Here is a 24,294-nt window from a genome sequence, read left to right on the forward strand (position 1 = left end):
TGCAAGACCAGCCTGGCTAACAGCAAAACCCCGTCTCTACTAATAATACAAAAATTAGCTGGGTGTGGTGGCAGGTGCCTGTAATCCCAGCTATTCTGGAGACTGAGGCCTGAGAATCACTTGAACCCAGGGCGTGGAGGTTGCAGTAAGCCAAGATCGCACCACTGCATTCTAGCCTGGGCAACAAGAGCCAAACTCCATCTCAAAAAACAAACAAACAAAAAAACAAATGGCAGCCGTGCATTCCCTTTTCTCAGTAACTCCGATTCTAGGAATTTATCCTATGGCAATACCTGATCAAGTGTGCAAAAATGTAGTTAGAGGAATGTGTTATTGTGAATGTTTGTAATTAACAAAAGCTAGGGGAAAAAATCCTAATTGTTCACCAGTACATTCTAGTTACTATATGGCCATTCAAAGAAACACTAGACAGCCATTTTTAAAAAGTGTACTGGATTTCTACGTGCTGATGTGGAAAATGTTAAACCATAGAAAGGAAAACAAGCAAGCTGTGGAAGATTGTGCAGTCCGAATCCCATTTGTCTAAGAAAATAAAGCATGTGAGTGCTTGTACAGACAGAAGATATCTGGAAAGATAAACACAAATTGTTCATAGTGGTTATCTCGAGGACGAGGAGCTAGGGATGGGGGAGGCCAGGGACTGTATTCTGTATCTTTCTGCAGAGCTTCAATTTCTTCCTTTCTCCCTTTCTTTGTCCCTTTCCTAATCCCTATCTTTTTTTCTTTTTGAGATGGGGTCTTGTTCTGTCACCTAGGCTGGAGTGCAATGGCACGATCTTGGCTCACTGCAACCTCTGCCTCCTGGGTTCAAGTGATTCTCCTGCCTCAGCCTCCCGAGTAGCTGGGAATACAGGTCCCCACCACCATGCCCAGCTAAGTTTTATATTTTTGTTAGAGATGGGGTTTCACCATGTTGGCCAGGCTGGTCTTGCACTCCTGACCTCAGGTGATGCACCTGCATCAGCCTCCCAAAGCTCTGGGATTACAGGCATGAGCCACCACACCCGGCCTTTTTTTTTTTTTCTCCCTTAAAAAACTATGTGCACATATTGCTTTTATAATTTAAACAAATAGTAAAGAACTTAAAAATGAAGAGGATAGGCCAGGCGTGGTGGCTCACACCTGTAATCCCAGCACTTTGGGAGGCTGAGGTGGGAGGATCATTTGAGCCCAGGAGTTCGAGACCAGCCGGGGCAATATGGTGAGACCCTGTCTCTACAAAACACACACAAACACACACACACACACTAGCCGGGTGTGGTGTGCACGTGTAGCCCCAGCTACTCAGGAGGCTGAGGTGGGAGAATCACTTGAGCCTGGGAATTCAAGGCTGCAGCGAGCTGTGATGGTGCCACTGTACTCCAGCCTAGGCAACAGAGCGAGACCCTGTCTCAGATAAAATAAAATGAAATAAACAGGGTTAATGGCAACAGGTCATAGAGACTTGCATTTCTGTTTTAGAGAGCTATTAGAGACAAACTAAACAATCCCATATTCAAATTGACAAAATAGACCCAATGTTTTTAATTACTACAGCTATGGTTTAATAACCTCAGGCCTTTCCTGTTCTTGTTTTTGGCTTTATGATTTGAAATTTCTTCATTCATCCCCTATTTATTTTGTGCCTACCATGTATTAGGCTCAAGGGCTTTCATCTTCTGCAACGGGAGGGTCATTTAAAAGAGCCCCAGCTACACTACAGAAGGGAGGAGACTGAGGGCAGAATGCATGCCTGCAGAGGACTGGATCCATTCAGTAGACGTTTGCTGGTTATTTTCTGTGTATATACCAGGCATCAGGAACATAAAATGAAGGTGGTGCAATCCCTGCCCTCTCTGGAAAAGCTCACACTTGGTGGAGACAGACACAAACAGGAAAGACAAACATGGTGATGGGTAATGCAGAAGGCGCTGTGGATCCCACAGGACACCTTGCCCAGCCTAGAGAGTTGGGAAGGCCACCTGGAGGAAATGAGCCAGTCTGAAAGTTGAGTGGAGTGGGCTAAGCATGGAGGAGAGGAGCAGGGAATGGGGGCACAGTGCTTGGGAGTGAGCAGTAAGGGAAGTGTTGGACCGACAAGGGGAGGCTGAGCTCAGGAGTGTGGACTTTATGGTGAGTATAACTGAGTGACAAGAAATCTGTGTTTTATGAAGGTCACTCCAGCGGCAGTGTGGAGCCGGATCAGAGGAAAAAGAGGAAAGGCAGGTGGAAGGACACTGTTCCCAAGTCAGTTACTTTGGCACCACCCTGATGATTCGTACCCTATTTGGGACCACCTATGCTGTTATTGAGTAGTATTTTTCTTAAATTAGCTTGCTTAGAAAATGTAATGATTTGGCGGGCGCGGTGGCTCATGCTTGTAATCCCAGCACTTTAAGAGGCCAAGGCGGGCAGATCGCCTGAGGTCAGGCGTTCAAGACCTGCCTGAGAGAGAGAGAGAGAGAGAAAGAGAGAGAGAGAGAGAGAGGAAGAAGAAGAAGGAAGAAGAAGGAGAAGGAGGAGGAGAAGAAAGGAGGAGGAGGAGGAGGAGGAGGAGGAGGAGGAGATAATTGATTTAAACAGGAAGCTAGTGATAAGAGCAAACAACAGGCTGCATGGATCCAGTGCTGGGACCAGGGTCAGAGGACAGAAACTGCGAAGGGTGGCCTCAAATGAGGCTGCCGATTCGGGTCCCTGAAGGCCTAGGACCAGGGCACAGAGGAGGGGGCTGCTGGCTGCAGGAGGGCCCTGTGACCTCATGCTGCTCCTCACTTCACCTCCTTCCCTTGGCTTCCATGCTTCCATTGCTTCCGACCTCAGTGTCCCTGTCTTCTGTCTCCTCCACTGGCTCGTCTTCCCAGCCTTTCTGTGTCGGAGGCTCCTGGATCCAGCATGGGTCCCATCCTCTTTCCTCCCTGCCTTCTCATAGCTTTAAATGGCCTCTAGATGTGGGCGGCGCCCAGATGTGAGCTTCAGCCCAGACTTCTCCCCTGCACTCCAGCCTCGTACTCAGGAGCCCACCTGATACATGGATTTGGATCTCCCATACATCTTGAGCTTAGCACGTCCAAAATGGACTCTTGTTCTCCCCCAAATCTTCTATGCCCTAGGTCTTCCGTATCCCAGGGGATGGCAAATCATTCCTCCAGTTGCCCAGCTGGAAACCCTGTTATCATCCTCGATTCCCTCCTCCTCTCACACCCCATGTCCAATTTTCAGACAATCCTGTTGGTCCCACCTTCAAAGCATATCCAGAATTCGGCCACTTCCCACCACCTCACTCTATCATGGCAGTGGCCTCCTCCACCACGCAGCAGCAAAGAACCATTTTAAAATGTGAGATCCTGTCACTTCCCCGCTCCAAGCCCCTCCAACGCGTCCCCACCTCGCCCAGAGAAAAGCCACAGTCCTTACGGAATCCGGCAAGGCCCTGCTCAATCCGCTCCCCTGCGACTATTATCTCTGACCGCAGCTCCCGGCTCCCTGTGTCCCTCCAGCCACCTGGGTCCCTTCACAGGTCACTGAACACACCAGGGTTCCTGCCTCAGGCACAGCCCCACCTTCGTGGCCCCTCATCTCCTTCAAGCCTGGCTCCTCCCCGCCTCCCCAGGGCCTGCCTGCTTTACCTTTCAACCAGCCACACCATTTACTTATTTTTGCATTGCCCGTTACCCCAACTAGGAAGGCGAGGAGTTGTGTCTGTTCTATTGACTGCCCTGTCTCCGGCGTCTGGGGCCGCGCCTGCCCTGGTGTCAGGTCCGACGCGGGGCATGTGGGGACTCAGTGGGCAGACCCTGGAAAAGACGGCAGCTCGGGAAGGACAAGTGGGGGCTGTCGCAGTGGAGTGGTACCCGGGGCCGGCCCAGGGCGCGCGACTGTACGGGCAGCGTGGGGCGGCCGCGCGGGGAAGTGGCGCCCGGGGCAGAGACATCGCGGAGCTCCAGGGCCTGCCGCCGAGGGGACCGCGGGAGCCGCGAGGGCAAGAAATGCTAAAAGCGCGCGGCCGCGGTGGGCCAGGAGAAGGGACATTCCGGAGACGACTCTCGGGGGAAGCCACGGGACCCGGGGGTGACAGCCTGCGAGAACCGAGAGGTGAGACGCGCGACCGGGGAGCGCGGGGACCGGCAGAGGCGCCTCGGCCGGGCGAGCGCAGTGGCAGCGCGGGGCGCTGGGGCCGGAACAGCGGGCAACGTGGGCACGGGGTGCGGAGGCCTGAGTGAGCGAAGAAGGAGGCGGCTCCACGGCCCGGGCTTGTCGCGGAGGGGATGGCCGGGGACGCCGGGGGCGGCGGCCCGGCGCGAGCGGGAGCGCTCTCGGTGCGCGCGGAGGTCGGCGGGTGCGCGCCACAGCCGCCGCGCTCCCTCTCCAGTCAGGGCAGGCGCGTAAGACCGCGAGCCGGGCGCGCAGTCCCGGGCGCAACCTCGGGGAACGCGCGGCCCTTGCCCCCAGCCCGCGCTGCTCGACCCCGTCAGCCCCGCCCCAGCGCCCCCTCGCTGACCAGTCAGGAGGCGCGGCCGGCCTCCCAGCCCCGAGGCCCCACCCCCAGCCGGCGCATCGCCAGCCAATGAGCGGCCGAGCCCGGCGCCCAGTGCGCGCAGCCCGCGCGGAGCCGGCTCAGAGCGAGAAAAGCGAACCCAACCCGTCGGGGCCGCCGCTCCGGACCCGCAGCCACCGCCGCCTCCTCCCCCCGGATCGGGTGTACTGTCCCAACCCGAAAGTCCAGTTCTGCGGCCCGGCAGCGGCGAGCGGGCGCGATGACACAGGAGTACGACAAGTGAGTGAGGCGCGGGAGTCCGGCCGCCGCGGGGGGGCCGCGCTGAGGGGCCGCACCTGCAGCGAGCGAGCCGGGCGCAGACCCGAGGCCTCGCGGGCGGGCGGGCGCCAGGCACGGGCCGGGGGCCGGGGGCCGGGGGCCGCTGTCCACTCCACGCCGCCACGGCCTCTGCCCCTTAGCCCTGCCCGGCTCTTTGTTCGGTCGGAGCCTCGGGAGGAGAGACCCCGTCCTCGGGGAAACTCGACACCGGAGGGGCCACCCTCCTCCCCTCCTCCCCGGCCAGGTGGGGCCCACTCGGGCGCGCACCTTGGGCTCGGGGTCCCCGGCGCGGTCAGGTGCGGCGCGAGGTCGGGGCGCCGCCAACGCCCCCGGGCCTCCCCGCCCCAGTCTCCTGCCCGGTCGGCCTCGGGAGCCCGGTGGGGAGCTCGCCGCGTCGGGACAGGTGGACTTCTCCAGGTAATCTGTGGTCTCAGGCTCGTCACTCGGCGACCTGCTGGAACTTCCAAAACAGAAATGTAGGGGAAGGTTGAAGTGCCCCGATGCCCGGGCGTTTACTTTTCACTGGCTGGCGGTATGAGTGGGAAAACGGCTGTGGGAGTTATTTTGCCACTTGCATCATTGATGGTAATTACAGATTACCGTGTTTTTAGTGCTCGAGAGAATCAGGAGGATGAAACTTTGAAATCCGGGTGTTAAACGAGAAAGTACTGTACAAGCTAATATGCCTTTTAGAGTTTGTGATTTAAACGCATATTTCGACAAATATGAGGTGGTAATGTAATAAAGCATGGGGGATTAACTGGGCGAGGGATATTTCTGTATTTGCAGCTTTTCTGAAAATATAAAATTGTTCTAAAATTTTTTAAAAACTTACTAAAGAAAAAAAAAAAAAGGGAAATCGCACCAAGTCAGTCAGTATATTTCAGATCAGTAAGTTTAAGGCAGATAGGTTCCCCTGCCAGTTTCTTAGTTATTTGTGAAGGATCGGTTTTTGTCAGTGTGTTCTTTTTCTGGATGAGATAGATATTTTGTATGCAGTATCTTAAATGGATTACTCTTGTGTTGTAGATTATGCAGTTAAATTATTGCCTGAAACATATTTCAGAAGTCTGAGAGATCGCTGACGCAAGGTTTAAGGCTCACCTGAAAGTAATGATGAGCCTTCAGCGACTGAAGCCTCCTTCCTGACTGTCATGAGGAAGTAGACAAAGGCAACTGGTTTTGTGTTTATTTCTTGACGTATAGTTTAGATAAGGCAAAATTTCCAAAGCTAACATTTTGACCTTAGGCAGGCTTTGGAAATATGAAACAGCTTCAGGGTGATTCCAAACATAAAGCCATTTCTCTATTTTCTATTGCTTGTACAAATTTGGGATGTGGGTGGGAGAAGAAGGAAGTTGAAAACTAGCATTAAGGGAATTGAACAGCCAAGTGCTGTCATAGTCTTCTGGAGGTAGCTATTACGCTATTAATTATAGCTTAGCAATACACCAGTAAATCAGTCCATGGCACCACCCGTTCAGTAGCTGTTGTACTCTGGTACTGATGGCTCAGGGAATGCCACTTGGTATATTTCTTTATTTTCTTAAAAGTTGAGATTTGCGTAAGCAATCTCCGTTTTTAGACAAATGATCTGCTCGCTTTGAACAGCCTTTTATGCTTGTTTTGTGTTAAAATAGTATACCACCTCAAGACTTCCTTACCAAATGTAAGATTTATGCCATGAGTGAGTAAAAACATTGGCTTTCAAATAACACTTCATTTTGACTGAGGACACTTTGTTGGATTTTTCCCCCTTTTTTGAAGATGTTCTCCTTTTTCTAAATCTATCTGTTTTTAAAGGCCTTGGGTGATTCCCAAACCCTAACCTTTGTTGATTACTTGAAAAGATAATCAGTCTTTCTACATTCACTTTTAAAATAGGTAGGTCACCTTTAGGCCATTTACATATTTCATTTGTGTGTTGCAATGAGAGCCAGTCCTTCAATTTGCTTGTTAGAATAGTAATAATTCAGAGGAGTTCCAAATATTTAAAATTTATTTTTCTCCTTGAAAATAAACTGCTTTGTTTTGCTAGAGTCAGTGTTCCATTTTTTCTCTTTATTGACTTATTAAATAGTACCAACTGAACAGTTGTTGAGACTGTTTACATTTCAGGTTTTTGGAATTAGTAATGTTTGCTTTAATCTTTTAAGTTAAATCTTCTATAAAGTTTCACTAAGATCGCCATTGATTTTTTTGGATTTTTCCCACCAAACTACAGTGTTAAAATGAAACAGTTCTTGTGCAGTGTGGAAAACTAGTAAAGACTTTTTAAAAGCCAGATTTTCCCACCTATTTTTTTTTTTAAATCTTTTTGTTCAGTGGCTTCATTTATTGTTGGAGATTCTTAAGTGTTTATCTCTAAGATAAACAGTTAACTCCCATGCCAGAAAATTGTGCCTCTTTATTGATTTACAGTCCCCTTTGGCCACATTCCATGCTCAATCTGCTGGTAATCAGTAGAATATTCTGGCTTTCTCATATACCCCGGAGGATTGCGTGAAGTATCCCTTTTCCTTTCTACTGCTTCTCCCCTCCCCACTGTGTTCAGGTAGGAATTTTTAAGGCATGGCAGCCACAGTAGAAAGAGGGAATAATGTAGCAGTGTGATGAACAGCACACGCTCTTCTCAAGAGGGGACAGTCCTGATTGTTGTTGGAAGAGAACAGATATTCTCTTTTCCTTACTGTGTCCTCCTGTTTGTTTATGGAAAGTATTTGAATAGCGTGGCATTTTCTCAGGGATGGTTTTGTTTTGCTTTTTTGCCAAATTGTGTATCCTGGGTTCCATGTGTAAGTGAACTGCCAGTTCTCTGGCTGCCTAGACACTTTATGTCTTACTGTGGGATCCACTGGTCTGCACTTAGGTGCTTTGTCTTCTGGTCTTGTCTTAATTTGACTTCCTAGGGTCGTTGATGAAACAATAGGCTGTTTTATAGGAATGTCAAGGAATTGGTAGCTTATGATGCCTTGCAGTAGAAAAGTATGTGTTTTTTGTTTTTGTTTTTTTAATTTCTCTGAAGCAAACGGCCAGTGTTGGTTCTTCAGAATGAAGCACTTTATCCACAGCGGCGGTCCTACACTAGTGAGGATGAGGCCTGGAAATCCTTCCTGGAAAACCCTCTCACTGCAGCCACCAAAGCGATGATGAGCATCAATGGAGACGAAGACAGCGCTGCTGCGCTGGGCCTGCTCTATGACTACTACAAGGTGGGTTTACCTGCCTTTAAAACCCTTAACAGCAGTCTCCAATGCACTTGATTCAGCAGCATATAAAACAGTCATTTGCTGGTAGAATGCCATGCAAGTTGCTTCTGTAGTGACTATAAATAGTTTAATGAGTACTTTGACTTACTGTGGTTCAAAGCTAAAAATCTGTGATTGTAGAATCAAAGGGTTGTTTTTAAAACATGCAAAGCAGTCAGCTGCTGTGGCTGTATCCAGAAGGTGAAACCACCATAAAAGAGGATGCTAGATGTGCCTTCTTGGGTTTGAGCATCTCACTGAAGGTGGTTCTTAGTGCCATGGAAAGTGGGCAGGGCTCATTTACCTTTCACCTTTATTCCTGTGTAGTCAAGATGATTTCCTTTCCCGAAATGATACTACAGAGCCTTTGAAACCATATTCTCTAGTCTAGGACTGTATAGTTCCAAGCTCAGGATATGTTTTGTTGCCTGTTTCTAGAGATTTGGACTAGTCTTAATTAAATATAATCTATACTGTGCATGGAATTTTACATGGTTTTCATTATCTGGAAATGACACTACTGATCTGTGTCATCATCCTGATAACACTAGCTGTCACTGTTACGCTAGACATGTTACCAGCCTGTGTGTGACTTCTCACTCAGAGGTCATAGCTAGGATGTGTGCATCTGGGGCCCTAGTCTGGTTCATGGCCGAGGCCACTGTCTTTCTAATGCAGGGTGCATACCGCTTTTCTTCTGGATTCATCTCTCCATTCTTCCTTCTGACCAGGAACACACATTTGGGGGTGGCTGCGTCTTTAGGGTGCTACTTAAAACAGCAGACTACATTGAAGCACAGCTTTGCCATGGGGCCTTTGTCTCATTGTCACTCTGTATGACTAACTTGTGTAATCATTGTGTTGTCATCAGTACCTGTATGAAAACAGGATCTGTTTGGGATTACCAGAAGTTTCTGAATGACAAGCGTCTTCTCATGAATATAGTGTATATTTTTTACAGTTTATTTTTGCTATATTTTTGTTTTAAAAACTTTCAAACCTACATAAAACTTAAGAGGACAATTAATTCCCAAATGCCTTTACCCAGAATCGCCAGTTGCTGGCCATTGGCTACATTCTGGCACTGTATTCTTTCCTTAATATAAGAAATACAGAGGTGAAAGAAGCCTAGGAGATAGTTTTATTATTAAAATTAGGGTGATTAGCCTGAGCAACATGACGAGACCCTGTCTCTACCCAAAAATAAATAAATAAATACATACAGAAATTCGCTGGTTAATACACGCATGCCTGTAGTCTCAGCTACTTAGGAGACTGAGGTGGGAGGGTCACTTAAGCCTGGGAGTTGGAGGCTACAGTGAGCTGAGATCATGCCATATCCCTACACTCCAGCGTGGGTGACAGAGACAGACCCTATCTCAAAAAAAAAAAAAAAAATAGGGTGATTATTTCCTAGTATGAGGCCATGTGTCTAACTAAGTTGGGGCTAGAGATTGAGGTAAGCTCTTTTTTCTTTGAATATGAACAGAAACTTGTGTAATAACTAATGATGCTAGAAGAAACCTTTACCAGGGAAACATAGCCATGAAGAGTTCCTTTGAAGTGGAAATTATTATATATCTGTTCTTATAGCTTGTTTTATTGACTTACTATAAATTAAGTTTCTAAAACATTTATTTTGAAGTTACACATTTTTAACTGCAACTTTTGAGAATGGGAGAAACTTGTTGGTACAAGTTTCGTGCCAGAAAGACCAGTGTAATAACACTAGGTATACTACTCCTGTGTCTCGTAAGCAAGTAAATCCTCACATCTGTCTGTGAAGGGTGACAATTTTAGTGGTACTTATTTGTCAGACTTCTTGTGATAGGTGTAAATTTATTTTCTCTTCTTCTTCTTCTTTTTAATTTTTCATTTAGTAGTAGTAGTATTTTTAGCAGCAGAATCTCACTCTTACCCAGGCTGGAGTGTAGTGGTGCAGTCATAGCTCGCTGCAACCTCAACCTCCTGAGGTTGAATGATTCTCCTGCCTCAGCTTCTTGAGTAACTAGGACTACAGGTCCTGCCTGGCTAATTTTAAAATTTTTTGTAGAGATAGAGTCTCACTATGTTGCCCAGGCTGGTCTCAAATTCCTGGCCTCAGGTAATCTTCCTGCCTTAGCCTCCCAAAGTGTTAGGATTACAGATGTGAGCCACTGTGCCTGGCCTATTTTCTTTTTTAAATAAACTGAATTGTTTGTTTCAGGTCTTTGGTTGTACGCATCAGCCATTATTACATAATAATTTTGATAAAGCTTGAAAAGCATATTGTTAATACATGAAGCAGTGGGGTTTTTTTGTGTTTTTTTTTTTGTTTTTTATTTTTATTTTATTTTATTTTTTTATATGGAGTCTCGCTCTGTCGCCCAGGCTGGAGTACAGTGGCACAATCTCAACTCACTGCAACCTCCGCCTCCTGGGTTCAAGCGATTCTCTTGCCTCAGCCTCCTGCCTACAGGAGGCTGTAGCTGGGACTACAGGCATGCGCCACCATGCCCAGCTAATTTTTTGTATTTTTAGTAGAGACGGGGTTTCACCGTGTTGGCCAGGATGGTCTTGATCTCTTGACCTCGTGTTCTGCCCGCCTCGGCCTCCCAAAGTGCTGGGAAATGTGTGAGCCACCGCGCCCGGCCAGCAGTGTTTTTTCTTTAATGGTGAAAACAAGGATGCAGAAATAGAATTTTCACGCTGAAAGCCATTTTTAAGCACCTTAGCCATTTTGGAGCGTGCAGTGGTGTAAAATCTCAGTTGAGTTATTTCTACAGGACACTCACTAACGTTTGCCTACTTTTCACTTCCCTTGCAAAGAAAAGAACCAAAAAAGGACTAGAACACTGAGTTAGACTTGTCCTTTGGGTGATAGACATATGAATCCCAGCATATCTAAAGACGGATCATATGAAGCCCTCATTTGGATCTTAGAAGAAATGAACGGTTAACATGGCTGTTCCTTCTGCTTTTGCATTTGATCTGAATGGAGAGTAGTAAGAAAGAGCACTGAGAAAGTTGGAAGAGCTCTGTTGTGTTTTCAGTAGCTTCTTCTCTAATGTTGTATAGATAAACCAGTAAAACCAGGGCAGAGGTATTTCTTTTTTTCTTTTTGTTTTTGAGTCAGGAAGGGTCTTGCTCTGTCGCCCAGGCTGGAGTGCAGTGGCGCAATCTCTGCTCTCTGTAACCTCTGCCTCCGGGCTGAAGCGATCTCCTCACCACAGTCTCTCTTGTGTAGCTGAGACTGTAGGCACATGCCACCATGCCCGGCTAACTCTTAATTTTTTTTTGTAGAAGTGAGTTTCACTATATTACCCAGGCTGGTCTCAAACTCCTGGGCTCAAACAGTCCTCCCACCTTGGCCTCCCGAAGTGGCTGGGATTGTAGACATGAGCCACCAGCTTCGGCCAGTGGAGGTATTTCTTTTAAGAGATGAGACCCAAACTCCATGACAGAATAAATGTATCATGCCCTGAGTTTATTTGGCAACTCAATAACAGTTACTTTTTACATATCAACCAGATGGGTGACTAGATTTTAAGCTCATTGAGGGCAGATGCCATCTTTTTCTTCGTGTGTCCCCATAGCCTGGTGTTTGTTAGGCAACCAGTAGATAAATGAATGATTGAATTGACTGAAAAATAAAAGGCTGTATCTTTGGGTAAACTGCACTTCACTGAATAAGAGCTAAATTATTTTCATGTGTGCTAATATCAGGTTCCAAGAGAGAGAAGGTCATCAACAGCAAAGCCAGAGGTGGAGCACCCCGAACCAGATCACAGCAAAAGGTAACATTCAGTGCATAACAGCATAAAGAGTGCAGGGGGAAATGCCACGTTTCTGTAACAGCAAAATGGAAGTTTGTTTAAATGAACAAGAACTAGTGGAAGAGATAGGTAAGCTGGACTCTTACTATCTAAATTCAGATGTCATCACTGATTTGCCTCTGTTGCTCTGAAAAGTTCCTTTTTTCTTTGGGCACAGTAGTTGCCTTTTCTAGGATGATGAAAGCACTAACTTTCTCCTCCTCCAAAGGGATAGTTTTAGTAATAACTTAAGTATTTGCTTATTTGTTTTTGAGGTTTTCTTTAGGAGATGTGGCAGTGGTCCATTAAAAAAATTAAGTACCAATTGACTCTTGAACAGCTGCCTAAGTAAAATTGAATAAAGCAAGTTAAATTGTATTCAGATTCCTGTTGAAATTATTTGTGAAATATTTTAGATTAAAACTTTCAGAAAATTTAATTAACGTTTGTCTTTGTCGCCATGAAAAACTTTAAAAAGACACCTGTTAAATTGCCCTGTGTTTTATTATCAATCAAGGAATAAAACATATTTAAAGGAAGAATGATCATCACCCAGTATCCCATTATCCTGATGATTGCTATATTTTGTTTTGGTGTGCATGCAAATTTTATGTAGCTGTGGTTTTGTTCACAGATAGGATTTGGTGGTATACTTTCTTCTTCTTAGTTTGTTTCATAAACATGTTCTCTGTGTTTTAATCTTCATAATTATCCTTTGGAAGAGGACTTGTGGCTTTTTTACTTTTCATTATGGGCATTTTCAAACATAATAAAAATAGAGAAATAGTGTAAGCCCACATGTATCCTTGACCAGCTTCAACAGTTATCAACACAGTTCCTCGTTTGATGTATTCTTCCCTCTTCTTCAACTTTGAGATTAATTCATGTTTTTATTTTATTTATTTTTGCTGGAACATTCTGAAGCAAACTCTAAATATCCGTATAATTGCCGCTAAACCTAGTTTTCACTATTTTGAAGCCTTAAGGAGCAACTTTCTAGATTTTTTTCCATTTTAGGATAAATTCCTGGGAGTGAATTTATGGTTCAGGGTTCAAACAGTTTTATTGATCTTGAAATGTACAGAATTCCCCATTTGCCTGTTTCTTAAAGCTTCAGCCTGTAAGATTTCTGGGGGCTTTGAAAATCATTCATTTTACCCACTGGAAATCATCTTGTATTGCTCAAATTATTTATCAAACCAAAATTTAATTTTATAAAAAGCAGATGTATCTACTGATATAATGTAACAATAGGTTTTCTTGGGTGAAAGAGAAAGCCAGGCCGGGTGCGGTGGCTCACGCCTATAATCCCAGCACTTTGGGAGGCTGAGGCAGGTGGATCACCTTAGGTCAGGAGTTCGAGACCAGCCTCGCCAACATGGTGAAACCTAGTCTCTACTAAAAATACAAAAATGAGCCGAATGTGGTGGCACGTGCCTGTAATCCCAGCTACTTGCGAGGCTGAGGCAGAAGAACTGCTTGAACCTGGGAGGTGGAGGTTGTAGTGAGCCAAAATCATGCCATTGCACACCAGCCTGGGCCACAAGGGCAAGACTCTGTCTCAAAAAGAAAGAAAAAAAAATAAGGAGAAAGCCAAATATCATAGGTGGTTGGAAAAGTGGTGACCAAGTAATAATGGCTCATACTTCTTGAAGACTGTGTGTCAGGCCTTATTATACACATTTTAGTGTATCATCTCATCTCAACCTGATGAGAATGCACGCCATTATTGTCCCCATTTTACAGATGAGGATTCAGTTACTAAAAGATGAAGTAACTTGCTCAGGTGACACAGAACTTGAACCCAGGCAATTAGACCCTGGCGTCTATGCTGTAACCCCAGTTGATCAGATCACATAGCTTCAGGTTTCTAGTAAAACATAGTAATTTTTTTTTAGGATTATGGAAAGTAAAGCTTGTTAGAGGAGAGCTCTGAGTACTTAGTATTTCAAATGAAATTTTACTTAATATGTTGGATTTTATTTGACCGATAACCAGAAAGCCTTTTCCCCTGTATCTAGTAATGGGTAGTTTTGATGTTTTCTGTTTATTCCCTGTCAAGTGTATTGTTATTGCACAGGACCCAACAGCCCAGTGCCATTAGGAAAATAAAAATTGTCAAAGAACTACATCAACATCGAGTTTGAAAGCAGTTTTCTTTTCTTAAAGAAACAGCATACCAATTGTGACAGAGCAGCCCCTCATTGCTGCTGGAGAAAACAGAGTGCAAGTACTGAAAAACGTGCCGTTTAACATTGTCCTTCCCCATGGCAACCAGCTGGGCATTGATAAGAGAGGCCATCTGACAGCTCCAGATACGACAGTCACTGTCTCCATAGCAACGATGCCTACCCACTCCATCAAGACAGAAACCCAGCCGCATGGCTTTGCTGTGGGAATCCCCCCAGCAGTGTATCATCCTGAGCCCACTGAGCGGGTGGTGGTTTTCGATCGGAATCTCAGTACTGACCAGTTCAGCTCTGGTGCTCAAGCCCCAAATGCTCAAAGGCGAACTCCAGACTCGACCTTCTCAGAGACCTTCAAGGAAGGCGTTCAGGAGGTACAGGAAACAAACATCTTCCTAAGACGTCTGTGTGTTTGTATAAGTATTGGGTTCCACCTTTTCCTTGTTATGTAAGCGTGAAACTCGGCCTGAAATGAATGGATTAGGAATAAAAGATTTTTTTTTTTTTTTTTAAGAGAAAAGGCCGATGGGTATAATTTGGAAGCTAAACCTATAAAACCAGAAGTTGTTATCAAGGGTGCGTGGCTAATCTTACCAGCAGCTGAGTTAACAATTATGATTTCAGCTAAGTGATTTGCTGGAGAAAGAGAAAGAGAACCCCATACATAATCTTCTGTTGACCACAGGTAGATTCTCATAGTCTGTTTTCAGCACTTCTCCCAGCGCCAAACAAGCTCCCTGGAACTGGTCTTAATATAAAATGAGTTATTATGTCTTTGCTTGATGTTTCTTGGTTGGTAATATAGTCAGGGAGAGCACAAATGCATTGTGTGAAGTTTACAGATTAATTCCAAATAGTTCTGGGGGTTCTATGGTGATGAATACCTCACTCAGCTAAAAGTTAGGGACTGAAGGTGTTAGAAACCATACTTAATGACTCGGTGAGGTCAAGAGCATCCATCTCTGCATGTGGAGTTGGGGCAGAATGTTAGCCTTTCCCGAGAAAATGCACCACGTCTCTTCAGCTGTGGTGTGAACTTGATGCTGTGTCTTAACTTGATATAATGATAGGGTGACTCTTTAAAGTCATGACATTTTGGTTGCAGATCCTAGTGTTTGAACAGAGTTGGGATGTGTGTGAAAGACAGAAAAGGGGGTCGTGAGTCAGAAGCACTTAGTGGGGATACCTACACAGCTTGTTGTCATTTACTTGAGTGGCATATAAAAGTGGATATTTTCTCTGTTTTAATTTTTTTAATATTTGTAGCTTCAAAATTTTTATTCAAAAATAAATATGGAAAGGATAGTGGGTTGCTATAAGCCACATACTTTTATGCGGTACCAGAGCTTGGTCTTTAGTAACCATGATAACCAGTTAAATAGTTGTGGCTTATCACATTGATATTTCAGGTTTTCTTCCCCTCGGATCTCAGTCTGCGGATGCCTGGCATGAATTCAGAGGACTATGTTTTTGACAGTGTTTCTGGGTAATAGATGTCTTTTAATTTGATTTTTAATTTGCAGCTTTTATAACTTACTCCTTTCACATTAACTTGATAAATCAAAGGTGGCTTTAGCAGGCTTTCCCCTTATCTTACTACTTTTACTGTGGTATAGTCTTGGGTAGAGGACATCTGCTTCAGTGCTTTTAATTTTGAACTCTTTAAACTATGTTTCAAGTTTCCTTAATTCTTGGTGTTGGTGCTTTTTCTTTCTTTTGGTTTCTTTATGTGATGGTAGTAGAATGGAATCTAATAGGAGAGATGACGGGATTAAATTAGGTCTCTGAGGTCCTTTCTGTTGCCAAAAATATATAATTAGGTGAGAATTTAGGAAGAATATCAAGTGATAAAAAAGTGATAAAAGCCTGTTTTTTTAAATCAGCCTCACTAACGATAAAATAAATGAAGTCAACTTTTTTCTGAGCTGACAACTTTCTTTTGACCTCACAAAATCATATCTCTGGCAATATGAATATTTTCCAAGTTAATTAGGAACTCATATTTTGTTTTATGTGTTTTTTGCATGTGTTATATTTTATGGTTTTAAAAGTGTCTAAGATTTTATGGGAATTGAGACTTCCCTTAAAGATCTGCCTCAAGATGCAGGAGTCCCAAACGGAAATACCTTTAGGGTTTGGGATAGGGGTCAGCTAACTTTTTCTGTAAAGAGTCAGAGAGTAAATATTTCAGGCTTTGTGGGCCATACAACCTCTGTATGTTTTCGCAACTACCCTGGTCTGCTGCTGTGCAAAAGCAGCCATAGGTAATATGTAAACAAATGATGTGGCTATGTGCTAATAAAACTTTAGTTACAAAAATAGGTGTAATCTGCTGAGCCGTGGCCTGGGAAGGTTCTTAAATAACTTTAGGGGCACATATGAGTGGTAGTGTTAGGTAATAGGTAATGTGGAGAATTGGGGAGTGCCTGCTGTTAAAGACATTTAAATTACAAGTAGAAACAACAAAAAAGTGCTATATAGGCCAAAAGGAATTTAGTCAGAGGAACACCAGCTACCTGTCTGAAACCTCTGCTGGAGAAATACCAGATTGGCAGCATGTCTTGTGAGAAGTTCCTTCCAAAGTCCTTTCCACCTATTAGTATCTTTAATATCTCGAGCCCTCAAACTCAGGATGTCCGATTGCTAACATCCATCACATCATAGAATTTTTAATCGGCAACAATTTGTGCTTCCACATCTGAGAGACTTGAGAATTTTCAGCTGCTGAGTACTTTTGTTTCAGATTTTCTTTATCATGAAAAAGATAGCAAACGTTATTTATAATATGATGTATAGCAAACTTCCACAAGAGTAGATTTAGAGACCTGTGACTTTTTTTGTCCTTTAGGAACAACTTTGAATATACCCTAGAAGCTTCAAAATCACTTCGACAGAAGCCGGGAGATAGTACCATGACGTACCTGAACAAAGGCCAGTTCTATCCTATCACCTTAAAGGAGGTGAGCAGCAATGAAGGAATCCATCATCCCATCAGCAAAGTTCGAGTAAGTTCTGATCTTAGTCCTGTTCTCTAGGAAAGCTAGTCAGAGTCTAACATTTCCAGGTCTGAAACAGCTCTGAATGACCGCCTGAAATTGCAGCTTTAAGCCTTCACTGTAAAATATAATATTAAATACGTTTTCCAAGACGATACTCACCCTTCAGTGTCTTTATGTTGTAACGCATTCTCTTTCACAGAGTGTGATCATGGTGGTTTTTGCTGAAGACAAAAGCAGAGAAGATCAGTTAAGGCATTGGAAGTACTGGCACTCCCGGCAGCACACTGCTAAACAAAGATGCATTGACATAGGTAAGCAGCTCGAGAGCCCGCTCTTATTCCCAGAGGTACAGCCATCCAGTTTCTAAATCCAGTTATTTTTGGCAGTGATCAGCTTCCTGCCGAAAGCATTTGAATTTTTATGCCAGCTACTGATCTGTTCCAAACACTGTCCTCGGCCTCCTGGAACCAGTGCACTCACCATTCCTCCCATGCAGTAATGGGACATGTGCCCACATGGTGGCTTTCCACAGGACACTAGGGCCAGAAGCCATGTAGCTGGCTAACCTGAGAATGTCCCCACTTTTCAGTCTGCAATTGCTTTAAGGGGTAATATCTTCTTTAATAGATTCTGATTATTATTTGGACATCATGGAGATAGAGAAAAAAAACAAGTAAAAGAAAATAAGTAAAAAAGATACTGCTGTTGCGCAGTTGCCTAACAGTCTTCCCTAGTCATATGCTAAACTGTGTAACTAACCTATCTGTGAGCTGTAGTGGCAAACCTGTGCAAATTCGTACTTACTGAAGTAGCGTTACACAGACCTCTATCCTTGCCATGTATGTTACTTTCATGTAAAACCATTGTCTGTATCACAGATGGCTGTTAATATTAGTGTTACTTTTTTCCTTTACCTTTTGTAATGCTCTTGTTGCCTTTTCAGGAGAATGAGAACTCAGTTCTAATCTTGGTTCTACAGAGTAGTTTTGTGACCTTGGGACTGTTATTTAAACTTTTTAGACCTAAATTTCCTAATTGTGACATAATGAGATTGAATTAAATATGTCTAAGCTTGCCTCTATTACAAAAACTCTGTGATTCTTTTTCTTCATATTTTGAACTTCTTCTAACCAAACAAAATGTTAAGTTGTCAATAGGTGATAATGTTAAAAAATAGATCTTATTTTGAACTGCTGGGATCCCATGTTGAAACTAAAACTCATGAGTTTTCATTTTCTCTTCCCCTGCTTCCTATAGCTGACTATAAAGAAAGCTTCAACACTATCAGTAACATCGAGGAGATTGCGTATAACGCCATTTCCTTCACGTGGGACATCAATGATGAAGCAAAGGTGGGTGGTGAGGTCTGGGCGCCTTACGTCTAGCCATTTGAGAATGGGAGGAGTTTAATGATTTGACAACTGATTTTTTTTTTCCACAGTTTTATGTGTTTTCATTCTCAGGTGTTATGAAACTATCCTCTCCCCTTTCTATTCTCCCCTCCTCCAAAACAGATCATTTTTGTTGCCATCCTTTGCGTGGAGTCCAGTGTGTGAAACATTGCGATTAAGCTGCAGTCTGCCACTCCTGCCTGTTCAGCCTTGAGTCTGACTCCCCATTCGCTTTGCCTCATTTCCTCATTTGCACAGTGGAGGTGCTTTCTGTCTCCTCCCTCTATTCAAGGAAGTGTAAGGAGTAGTGAAACAATGCCCATCAAACTGTTGGAGTGTCTTTGAGAAAGGCTCTTAAATATAAGTGGTTATTAGTAGTACTCTGTTTCGTATGATCACTTTGTAAATATGATTCCGTGTTAAGATTCTTCTGTCTTGTGCTTTTCCCATTGAAGAATTGCCCCCAATTCAGATGGAGTAACTCTAATTGGCTAGATGGGGTTACTCTAATTGGCGAGAGTTACTCCATCTGGGTGACTCTAGTGAGACTTTTTTGTGCCCTTTAAGAAAAATGCATCATATTCTTAAGTCCCTTCTGCCTTTCCTCTGCCTTCTTCCCTGTGAGTGTGATCCTTCTCTTCACTCAATTATTAGAGTTCCTGTACTTCTTTCTTTCTTTGGATTACTTTAAAAACTGGGAACTCAAGAAACTGAATAGAGGCCAAAAGTGGTGGTTCACACCTGTAATCCCAGCACTTTGGGAGGCTGCGGCAGGTGGATCACTGAAGCCAAGAGTTTGGTGAAACTGGCCAACATGGTGAAACCCTGTCTCTTCTAAAACTACAAAAAGTTGCCAGGCATGGTGGCACACGCCTCTAATCCCAGCTACTCTAGAGATTGAGGCAGGAGAATCTTGAACCCGGGAGGCAGGGGTCACAGTGAGCTGAGATCACTCCACTGCTCTCCAGCCTAGGCAATAGAGTGAGACCCTGTCCCCCCCAAAAAAAAAAAGAGAAAAAAAAAAAAAAAAACTCAATAGAAACGTAGGTCATTTTTCAGACAGTTGTTAACAGAAGGCTGATCTTTAGTTTTCGTTACAATATTAGGTATAGCATTCTCTCAGAGACCTGGTAGAAAGAAGTTATGTTCATCTTCTTGTCCTTTTTAAATCTCTGTTTTTTACTTTTATGTTTTCAATAAGAATTTTAGTAACTTTAAGAATAAGATACTGTATTAGGCGCTGACTATTAGGGTTTCATTTTATCCTGCCCAAGAATGCTTTCGAAAATCACGTGACTGGGTCTTGAGAGTCACGTTAAGCTTGTATTATAATTGCTTTTCTTTCTTATCATTGTCATGTCCAAGACAAACATGTGCCTTTTAGACTGCAGACTCTAGGCAGTTGGGCCCACCAGGCAGTAAGGAAGCTTAGGTAATTGTAGCTTTAGATGGGTTTTCCTGCCAGCCACCTCAGTCACATACAATTGTCAGGTGGCTGCATAGTCCAGAGTTTGTTGCTTGGCTAAGCAATAAATAGATAAACTTTCCATTTTATATAATTGTTGTTACGGTTGTTTTGAAATTAAATATCATAATAGGTCTCAGCCCACTGGCTACTAAGAACAGCCTATAAAAAGTGTTGGCCTTGTGCCCCAGGATGCTTTTATTCTTAAAGCAAACTGGAGTGTTACTTGCTATTTGCCATTGGGGCCTCACTGAGAAATTGTGGAGGAGGTGATAAAGAGCCCATAAGTCCTGAGTTCCCTTTTCCAACTTATCTATGACCTTGGGTTAGTCCCTCAGCTCACTAGCTCAGTGCTTTCCCCTGGATCCCCCAGGAGAGTCACAAGGTTAGAGTGGCCAACTCTTCTTTATTGGGTGTTGTCAGGATTAATAAGCGCTTGTCAGAGGTGTGGAGATCTTGGCCGAAAAGCCCAGTGCATGGGCAGGGTGCTTTGTTTGTTTGATGTGTCACTCTTTGGGGTGGGAGTAATGAAAGCCAAGATGACGGGTAGGGATAATGGCTTGTTTTATTCTGAAGGCCTGCAGCATATTTGTATTAGAAATATTGTTGGAGGAGTGGCTTAAGTAGCCTTAATAGCATTGCTAATTGATGTAGGTAAACTCAGTTTCATTTCCCCTTTCAGACCCCCAGCACTGACGTGATTTGAAGCCTTTGCCTGCCGCCAGAAGGGTGTTGTGCCATTTCTTAATGAGGCTACCGGCTTTTGAAGCTAGTATCAGGCAGCAACTTCAAGCGCGTGTTCTAATTAAGTATCGAGGTTTTTTGCTTTCCCTGGCCGACTTGGTGTTTTCTGTTTTTATTCTTAAAGTAATTAATGCCTCAGGGCAGCAAGAGTGAACAAGTATACATGCAGAATCCTGTATAGTTGGTTTTTTTTGTTGTTGTTTTTACTATTTTCTGAAAATATCTACTTTCTTGTTCTCATTTAGGATACATTTGTTGATTTTTTTTAATTTTAAGATTTATACTTGGCACATAATAATTATACATATTTATGTGGTATTTGTTAATGTGACTTCCAGTTCTTTCTTCCTCACAAACATAAGGGTTTATTGGAGCTATGTAGCATTTCCTCCCCTCCCCTTTTAGTGATCTCTAATGTACTCTTTTGGCCATGCCAGGATGAGTAAAACTGAAAATCTGGCCCAGTGTCAACATCTGAATCTTACCTGTAGCTTCTGCTTCTCCATTTGGAAATGATGATAGTTTGAGGACGTTTTGGGTTGAATCGTGAATGCTTTGGTTTACATTCCACTTTGGGAAAAATGCTGACGAAGCCAGGACCCATCTCCACTGGCCCTGTGTGCACTCTGTTCATCACCATAAACACATGTCTACCATTGTCATGGAAACTTTTGGAAGTTTTGGAACTTGTGAAAATCTGTTCCTTTTCCAAGTGGTGGAAGAGAAGGAAGTTGCTTTTTGAGAAGCAGAAATGTCTCAGAAACAGGCCCTTAGTGGGATCTGTCTGTCGTGTAGGTGTATCTCATTCCTTCCATGGTCCTCCCACAAAATTAGATTTGTTTGGGCAGTTAAGAGTCAGAGGTCTCTGGACAGGTTAAAGGCCATCAGGCATTCACATTTCATTGTGAAATAATCAGTTTTCTTCCTGATGCACAGCTGAGATTAGCTGCTCGAGGTAATTTTTGCAGGGAGAAAAAGCAATTGCCTTTGAAGCATTAAAAGATGGAGCTCTGGTAAGATGCTGAAGTTTGGGACTTGTAGGACAAGGTGAGGGCACTGGTCTCCTGCAGAAGAGAGGCCTGTGAGCTGAGGGCAGGAGTGCATATACAGCGAAGTGGGAGAAAGATATACACAAACTCAGCTGGATCAACATTTTCTCTGGAGCCAGCGGTGCACCTTTGCAGGAATTCAGAACTGAGCCCAGCACTTATCCCAGAGCCTGCCGTGGACAAGGCGTGGGCTGGATCTAGGCTCCTGCCACTAGTTCCGCCAGCCAGGTAGATAGTGGCATAAGTTTGTGGGGACAGCCTGAGATCTTATATATGACATCATGTTTTCTTAGGAAAAATGTTTTTATGCCACTTTAAAAATGAACTTTGGGAATGCAGTTTATAAATTGGGGCTGTTTGTTCTGCAACAATTTCAGTATTTTCTAAACCAAGCGAGTTTAGAATAGGCTGAACTGAATGGGCTGTGCATCTTGGCCTAGAGTGTAATTTCTTGCCTGAGTTGTAAATCTTAAGAGTCTACAACAGCATTGAGATTTGCTGAATGATAAGAAGCAAGGGCCTCTCGAAGCCTGAAGATCTAAAATAAACAGAGGAAAAAGAAGTTAGGGAAAGAGCGTTAACTTCTTTGAGTGCCTGTTATATGCTGGGTGCTGTGCTAAGCTGCCTCACCTATGTTCATAGTTAGTGGGGCATGGCTGCCTGCCCAGCACCCATAAAAAGCACTCAGTACTTCATGCAATTATGTGCTTGGTGCTTGGTCATCCAAATGAGGTCTTCTGAGGAAGCTAAACTCTAGACCTTGAAATGAATAGAAAACGTTATTGACAGGGAAGATTACTTAAAAATGTAGGTATTATTATTAATAGAGCAACTTTATGGACTCACTAATATAAATGAGAGCACCTTTGCTAGTAAGAAATAATTTATGTTGGATTATATTATAACGTTTAAGTTGGATGAGTAACATTTAAGCACGGAAGATAAATTGTAAACTAAAAAGCTGCTGTATTGGAATCCAGTGAAAACGGGGCCAGCCAGCTCTGAGGGAGACTTGTGAGCCAGCAGGCACTAAAGAAGGGGATGTCTGGGGGTGGTGCAGGGACACCTTTGGTAGAGTCAGCTACCCAGCGTGGCAGATGGGAAAACAGCTGCGGTCAAAGGAAACTGCAGGATTTCTTTGATCATCTGTGCGTAGGTATGATCTTCATGAATAGTAAGCACACTTTTAAAGGATGTAATGAATCCTGGGAATACAAAATAAGAGGTTTTTCCAGTGGTAACACCTAAATCCTTACACTGTAAAGTGAATTATGTTGTAGTTTTCATTCACACATTTAATTTTAAAAGTACTAACAGCAAGAACTTTCTGCCAGACGTGCGCCAAGCTCCCGCTGGAGTAAGTGGCGTCAGAGAAGTAGATAGATGTAGAGGCTGACTTGGTTTTACTGTGTTGTGCGTTCCATGGTAAAACACCTGAAGATTTGGGCATTTCTCCTGAAGTGCTGTGTTTGGAACCTGGTTGCTTTGGAAAGTCTTTATCAAACCTTTGGAAGGAAGCTCTTTGTCCCGGTTTGTGAGCAGGTTGCTCGCAGACAGATGGAACTGCGTCTTTTTCTTGATGGCGTGATCTTATCTCTGGGTGTGCCAGAGCCAATTTCAACATACTTTTGTCTCTTCCCAGTTCAGTCCCTGTCTATTTTTTCCCTTCAGCGTGGTGTCTCAGCCTGTGGAGAAGGGGAAGGGGCAGTCAGAGACAGGACAAAATCAGAGAGCCTTGTTTCCTGGGCGAAGAAAACCCTGTCAAATCAGAGGACACTGTGCTTTTGCTTTTAATTATGATCTATCAACTCTAAGAAGGAACTCTGAGGCCTTTGGAAGGGTTGTCCTTCAGAGCCAAATGGTTTATGTCATGGAAAGACTCATGTTACAAAGGAAAGAGGATTAAAGTAGAATTTGGAGGCCAGCTAAGTACCAAGAAGCTTTTCTGTGAGGGAGCCTGTGTTTGGATGGGAAATCAGTATCTCTCTCTTTTGTCTCCTTGTCTCGGCAAAAGCCGATAGAGTTCTTGGAGAGGGATTATTGAGGCTTGTAGAGTCCATTCTGTAAAAGAGGGGTGTAACCATCCTGGTAACCTGAACGAAAGTCTTTCTGCCTGTGGGATGCAGGTTTATGAGTTTAGTAAGTTTGTTGTTTTGTCTAAGCATAATATTTGGAATTCATTGTGAGAGTAATTTTTAGTTTGTTTGGACTGAACATATTGCTTGCATTTAGAAGGATTCCATTCTAGTGAAGCACCCATCAAGTGTGCCATTAAAATAAGGTGTTGCCACGTTTGGTTCCATTAGGCAGGGACAGGTTTGGTTTGTTTCACAACTTTAAATTTCCAGTGTGATGGGAGGAAGGAGGGGGGAGAGAAGTGAGTCAAACATCCTACTTGCAATTGCAATTAAATGAAGACAGGAGATTTAAAACTAAAGGTGTACTCCCTGGCCTAAATAGAAAAAGATGTCAGGAAGCACTGTTACTTTTAAAATGAAGGAGAAGAGGCTTTTAGTGTCTAAGCAGATGACGAAGCTAGCTAGACTGAGCTGGATTATTCATGCATTTCTATCCTTAAACCCCAAGGAAAACCCAAGGTATAGCC

The 24,294-nt window shown here is 43.8% G+C and overlaps 1 protein-coding gene across 3 annotated transcripts in view; it reads left to right on the forward strand.

Moving 5' to 3' along the window:
- The first annotated feature begins 4,586 nt into the window (after positions 1–4,586).
- Positions 4,587–24,294, forward strand: part of GRHL1 (grainyhead like transcription factor 1) — a 51,042-nt gene continuing 31,334 nt past the window's right edge. For 2 of the 3 annotated variants that reach the window (XM_038006563.2, XM_038006565.2), the window contains exons 1-8: positions 4,588–4,774; positions 7,839–8,025; positions 11,767–11,837; positions 14,025–14,415; positions 15,451–15,527; positions 16,890–17,046; positions 17,240–17,351; positions 18,298–18,392. In XM_038006563.2, coding sequence (XP_037862491.1) covers positions 4,755–4,774; positions 7,839–8,025; positions 11,767–11,837; positions 14,025–14,415; positions 15,451–15,527; positions 16,890–17,046; positions 17,240–17,351; positions 18,298–18,392 — 1,110 coding nt within the window. In that variant the 5' untranslated portion in view covers positions 4,588–4,754. Of the gene's footprint in view, positions 4,775–7,838; positions 8,026–11,766; positions 11,838–14,024; positions 14,416–15,450; positions 15,528–16,889; positions 17,047–17,239; positions 17,352–18,297; positions 18,393–24,294 lie in introns of all 3 variants that reach the window. The other variant, XR_012095198.1, reaches the window with a different exon arrangement.

This window comes from Chlorocebus sabaeus, chromosome 14 (genome assembly GCF_047675955.1).
Source record: "Chlorocebus sabaeus isolate Y175 chromosome 14, mChlSab1.0.hap1, whole genome shotgun sequence".
NCBI lineage: Eukaryota > Metazoa > Chordata > Mammalia > Primates > Cercopithecidae > Chlorocebus > Chlorocebus sabaeus.